General features: G+C 49.9%; 1 protein-coding gene across 1 annotated transcript; it reads right to left on the bottom strand.

Moving 5' to 3' along the window:
- Positions 1–287: 287 nt before the first annotated feature.
- On the bottom strand, positions 288–5,434 carry HSPB6 (heat shock protein family B (small) member 6). The gene is made up of 3 exons (XM_083512412.1): positions 4,809–5,434; positions 2,023–2,145; positions 288–898 (listed from the first exon to the last, which is right to left on the bottom strand). Exons 1-3 carry the CDS (start codon positions 5,031–5,033, stop codon positions 701–703), a joined length of 546 nt encoding a protein of 181 aa, XP_083368538.1. The 5' UTR covers positions 5,034–5,434; the 3' UTR covers positions 288–700.
- Between the last annotated feature and the right edge of the window lie 907 nt (positions 5,435–6,341).

Below are 6,341 nucleotides of genomic sequence, written 5' to 3'. Positions count from 1 at the left end.
TCAGCATGGCTTCTACAAAATAACTATCCCTTTTAGAGTGTTTTATGGATTTGCTAGGGAGAGGGCGCTTATGCCGATGTCTTGCTCCTTCACTTCCAAGATGTCCACTTGAAGGAATATGCTGCTGGATAGGCCTGATCCTGCCATGCTCTGATGCTCTAATCTGGAATACAGCGGCCAATGCCATGGTCAGTGATGTGGAAATTTGCTACCATCCACCTTCCCGGCTGGTGCCGCCTTAAGGTTCATTGCCCTCCCACGTCCAGATGCAATCACACACTCAGAAGGCAGAAATACCACGTTTATTAGCAAGTATCAATGTGACATCTGTTTTTTAAGCAAGTACATGTACCCAAGAGGTATCTGTATTTATACAAAGCAAGGAGTCTGGCATAAACAGTGGTGCACAGAGTAAGCCTGCAACAGAAGGGTACTCCTAGCCAGAGGAAGAAAGGGCCCAATCTCTACTCCAGGAAGGTCCTACTGGAGTGTAGGGAAATTGCACTAAAGGATCACCACCCTAGAGGCAATATATAGTCTCTGCTGCCAGAACCTCAGCAGGGAGCGGGCAGAGGGGAATGTCACTTCTGTGAAGAGTGAGCAGCCCTTGCAGCTACTAGCGAGGGGAGAGCAGGCCTGAGGTGCTTGCTGGCTTCCGGTAAAAACGGAGAGCAAAAAGCCAAGCTAGGCTGCTACCCTATTACTTTCCGGTGACGGCAGGCTTTTCCTGGCGGCTGATGGGGATGCTGCGCTCCACTCCGGGAAGAGCCTGGGCAGTTGGTGCCGTGATGGATAGCACCCCGTCAGGAGACAGGGCCGAGGTGATGGCTGCGGGGTCAACACCTTTGGGGATCATGTAGCGGCGGTGGAACTCCCGGGAGATGTAGCCGTGCTCATCCTATAAAGAACGGAGATGCAAAAACAGGCAAGTGACTAAAGTGGGTCCAGAAACCAGCACTCTCACCAAGAAATTTATGTATTTACTTCACAAAATTTATACGCCGTTTGATTGTTTAAAAAAGGTCAAAGCAGTTTACGGAAAGATAAACCAGTAACCCCAAGTAAAATTTTAGAACCCTACTTCTAGAGATAAAATACTAAAACAATGAAATCGCCACAACTTTCTAAGTATCTAGGTAAGCTTGTTTCCACAGGAATATTTTTAAGCAGGCACTGAAAAAGAGTGTAGTGAAGGCACCTGCTTGAGTCAACAGGCAGGGAGTTCCAAAGTTACTTCTTAATTATTTTATTTATTAAATTGGTTAGTCGCTTTATCTTGCCTGCCCAAAGCAACTCAAACAGGAAGTTCAGGCGGCAACACATGCCTGATTTAATAATAATAATAATAATAATAATAATAATAATAATAATAATAATTTATTATTGATACCCCGCTCATCTGGCTGGGTTTCCCCAGCCACTCTGGGCGGATTCCAACAGGATATTAAAATACAATAGTCTATTAAACATTAAAAGCTTCCCTAAACAGGGCTGCCTTCAGATGTCTTCTATTTACTGATGCATGTAGTTTTCAGACATTTCAGACACGGCTTGGGGGGGGGGCGGGATCTGTGGCCCCTCCAGATGTTGCTGAACTACAATTCCCTGCACCCCGGCCATAAACCCTGTTGGTTGGGACCAATGCAAGTTGCGATTCCAACAACCTCTGGAGGGCCACGGATTCTGCTCTGGACACTGGTGGAGCAGCAGCAAATGTTTTTCCAGGCCGTTCTAGCTACTGAGGTTTCCAAATCCCTGCGTACAGACTAAGAGGACTCCAGAGCAATATGATTTGCTTCCGGGGTTGACTTAGGATGGCAGCTTTAACTTCCTGCTTTTGGATATGCCAGTGTTCTTCAACCTCGGGTCCTTAGAAGTTGCTGAACCACAAAACCCATCCTTCCCAGGCAGCTTAGCTGATGGCAGCTCAAGGATAGCAGGTCCCCAGAACACTGCCCTACAAGCACCACAGGGATCTTTTAGGTCAGGGCCACCCCACAAAGAACCCATGAAGCCACATACCGGCCGTTCCTCATGCTTGGCATGAACTTCGATGTAGTCCCCAATCACCTTCACGCTCATCTCTTCAGGTGAAAAATGCTTCACGTCCAACAACACAGAGAACTTGTCTTTGTCCATCTTCACCTGGGTGGAAGGGGGGGAAACAAAGTTAAAACTGGATTCAACAAACAGCATCTTCTACAGGCCAGCTGCCCCTGCGCCCAGGGGTGCTGTTGTGGACAAGTCAACACCCTTTTACTGCTTTCTTCAACAAACCACAGGGTAGGCACTAACACCACTGGGCATATTTAGCAATTATAACTAATTGAACTTGTTAGTTGCCCGCTGAACAAAGTCTCCCAAAAAATAGATACTGAGAGCACAATAAACACAAGTACAGTGGTACCTCGGGTTAAGAACTTAATTCGTTCTGGAGGTCCATTCTTAACCTGAAACTGTTCTTAACCTGAGGTACCACTTTAGCTAATGGGGCCTCCCACTGCCACGTGATTTCTGTTCTCATCCTGAAGCAAAGTTCTTAACCCGACATACTATTTCTGGGTTAGCGGAGTCTGTAACCTGAAGTGTCTGTAACCTGAGGTACCACTGTACATTATAATAAAAACACGTCTACGGGGGGGGGGGGGGATGGACATCCCCAATAACAGAAGCACAACTAATAGCAAACACCACCGCAGTCCATCAAAAGCCTGGGGAAGAAAGTAAGTGCTCTAGTAACATACGCAGCCAAAGCGCAGCACTTGCTTTCCTCTTCCCTCACCATTCCTTCTTCCTTTTATATCACGCCTTACCAGAGCAGCAACTGTCTTAATCCAGGGATCGGATGCCCAGGCCCAGGGGCCAAATGCTGCCCCCTCCAGGTCTGTATCTGGCCCCAAGACTCACACGCTTCTTCCAAGACCACACCCTCTTTGAGGGTTTGTGCCTGGGTGGAATACGTCATTGAATTCTGCTAAGGCTTCTTGTTTGTCTGGATGGAGGCCCAAACAGGTATGCCAGGGTGTGCAGAGACTAGCTGACTGCATAAGGCAGAATTCACATTCGCTGCTCTGCTCATCCTTGGCTCCGGCCAACACAAAAGGTTGTCCAGAAGGGAACAGTGTCGTTGGGCTGACAAAAGTTCCCTGCCTCTGATATCATTTTAATATATGCACAGTGTTTAGGAAAGAAATTAGCCACTTTAATTGTTAAATAATAAGTTAGAGCCACCATGAAGCCACTTTATGAGCACTGGGCAGCAGTTACAGAAACCAACACAGCAAAAATCCCTCCAGGCTAAACACAACCCTTTATGATATGGGCGAGAATGCTCTGTATTTTACACCCTTTTGTAGCTAGCTAAGAATATCATAGAATTGTAGAGTTGGGCCATGAGGGTTATCCAGTCCAACTCCCTGCAATGCAAGAATCTTTCGCCCAGTGTGGGATTCGAACCCAAGATCAAAGAGTTTCAGGCACTACCGACTGAGCTATCCCTCAGGGTCTTCTAGATTGGATCACTGTATATTTAGAGCCAGTGCGCCAAGAACACAGGAGCAATCTCCCTGCCAAGGGGTGTGATGAAGCACATTGGAAAAAGCAAGACAGAAAAAGCCAAAGTATGCCAGTCATGCATGGGGAGTTAAGTGGCGGCAGCAGCAGCAGCAGCACAAGGCTGCGCTGAAATCTCCCCAAGGATGAATTCTAACAGTTGAGTCTTAATGCCACAGCCCTTAAAAGCACCCCTCGTTTCCCAGGTCCAATTACATATTATTTAGTCATTATTATTTATGGAGCCGGTGACTACAGCTCCTTTGCATGCAGAGAAGGACCCTGGTTCAACATCCCCCCCCCCTTCTAACCGCAAGCAGAAGGGACTTGGGGGTGGGGGAAATTCTTTGGATTCCCCACCAGTGTGGACAGCAGGAACAACAACCAATGTCCGACTGAGCGAGGAAGCATCTCTAATATAGGCAACAACTATCTGGGGTGATGGAGGAGGTCCAAGGTTCGGTTCCCAACTCCTCCTGTTCGGGATCAGCTATCTGGTGGCAACATGGGGAAATGATCTCCCTGGGGACCCTGGAGAGCCACTGCCAGTCAGAGCAGGTGGTGCTGGCCTAGACAGACAAATAATCTGATCTGGGGCAAGGCCACCACTTATGCCCCCATGCTGGTAAGTAACTCCAGGCAGCTGTGGGCAGGGAGCCAGCAAGACAGTGTGTCTTCTGTACAGCAAGAGTCCAGAGGGCGGGGGGCGGGTTGCGTCCTGCATGCCAGCCCCTTCCCCACAGGGCAAGACAACCCAGCTGGCATTGTCTCCCCACCCTGCTCCCCCATAGGGCCAGCTGGGGAGGCTGAAGAATGTTACCATAATAGGTAAGCACAGCCTACCAGCCCCTTGGCACCCTTTCCTCTTTCAAGCGCGCACCTTCACCAATTGGCAACAGCAGCACCACTGCTTTAGAGTCCGCAGACCGCTTCCCCGCAGGAAGCGTCACATTCCCGACACGCAGGCACACCCATTCCCACGACGCAGGTCCAGACACCGAGCGCTACCCATCTTCGGGCATTTCTGCTCCCTTTTAATCCTAAGAAAGCCCCCTCAGCAGCCTCCAGTTAGGCGGGGGACCTGCTGCGCTGTTGCTCGGCCAGAAAAGCACTCTGCACATGGTCAGAGGCATCACGACATACATGGGGGGTGGGATTAGAAAACTAACTTTTCCCGTGATTTTTCTTTTCTTTTCTGGTGCAATTCCGCACAAAAGCCCCAGATGGGTTCAAAACTTAACGCAAGGCGCACCTACCTCCGAAAGCCCCGTGTCCGGCATCTGCGGCATCGCAGGCATAGCAGGCATCTGCAGGCTGGGCGTGCGCATGTAATAGGGGCTGAGCGTGGCCGGGAACAGGTCGCTCTCGAAGAGCCCTTCGCCGAACCTCTGGTCGAAAAGACGCGGCGGGAAGAGCGACGGGAAGGCCGAAGGGAAGCCCAGGGGCCGCCGCATCCAGGGGTGGTGGATGGCGATGTCCATGGCGCGGAGAGGCGAAGACGGGCGAGCAGCCGGAGACGCGCAGAACACAGACCGCGGCCAGGGGAGCGCACGCCCAGCCCAGCCCGCCGCGGCGCCTTTTATACCCGGCCGGCTCCGCCCCCTGGAAGCCGCTGGAACGCAGAAGAGGCTTCGGGACGGAGCGGGAAGCCCCGCGAAGCGCCCGGGTGGGCGGGGCCACGGGAAAGGGGCGGGGCATGGCTCTCGCCTAGCCTCGAGGCTCACGTGGGAACCGATAGGCGGAGGCGCGGCTCAGCGGGGAAAGGCGTGCCTGGATCATCCGTGTCATCAGGATTCTGTTCTGGAACAGAGGGAGCCGGGAAGGTTCTCTCGGCGTTTCCCCGGCTTTGAGCTCCCATCCAGCCCGTTCCCACGTTGAACGAAGACCCTGCAAAGTGGGAGGGCGGTGTAACGGTAACGTCTGAATTGGGGACAGGTGGTTAGATGGGGGAGGGGGGAAAGCTCATCGTTTCTCTTCCCGTCGGTCAGTGCTCCCCTGGCCCCATTTCAGACGTTACCTTTATACACGTGAGAAGCAAAACGATGATGAGCCGAAAATACACCGAGGGAAGAAATGTGAGTCCTTTGAAAGAGAGCGCGCGTTAACAGATCTTTTAAATATTTGTTTCAGAATGTAAAGTGAGCACTTTTGAGGTTTGTAGTGTTTACATCGGATGATAATTAGGGACCCTCCCCACCAACAATTCAGAGAAAAGAAATGGCGTAGGGTTGTCGGTCTCCGCTTTCAACCACTCGCAGTGGAATAAAACTAGCATAGGGGAAAGTACGCTATAATTTGAGATTTCCACAAATCCAGACATTTTTTTGTATCATTTGGCATTCATTCCTTTGTCACATAGGCAGGACAGCCTTCATTTTGAAGACAAACATGGACACAAGCCTGCCAAATCTGAACTTCACTTGACAGTCAAATAACACTAAATGTCTCTGCGTGTTGTTGTTGTTTTAACTGTGAAGACAACTTTTCTTTTTTCTTTGATGAATTGGACTTTGTTACTTAAGCCGCAGAAGTAAATGTACATATTCTATGTGCTGATGGTTTTTTTCCGTCAGTTGTCATCAGTTCTTCTGGTTTTTGTATATATTCTAAAATGCAATAAAATCTCATTACAAAAAACAACCACTCTCCACTTTTATGTCCCTAATACCGTTTCCTGCAACCCACATTCGCTTGTTTCCTTCCCTTCCTGCTGGCTTTGCCTTCTAGCCTGATATAATCCTGGGAACTGTAATTTGTGAAGGGTGTTGGTGGGAATCGTAGCTCTACAG

This window comes from Podarcis liolepis (genome assembly GCF_965112155.1).
Source record: "Podarcis liolepis genome assembly, chromosome: 7".
NCBI lineage: Eukaryota > Metazoa > Chordata > Lepidosauria > Squamata > Lacertidae > Podarcis > Podarcis liolepis.
Note: the sequence above shows the minus strand (reverse complement) of the source record. Positions and strands in the feature narration are given on the sequence as shown.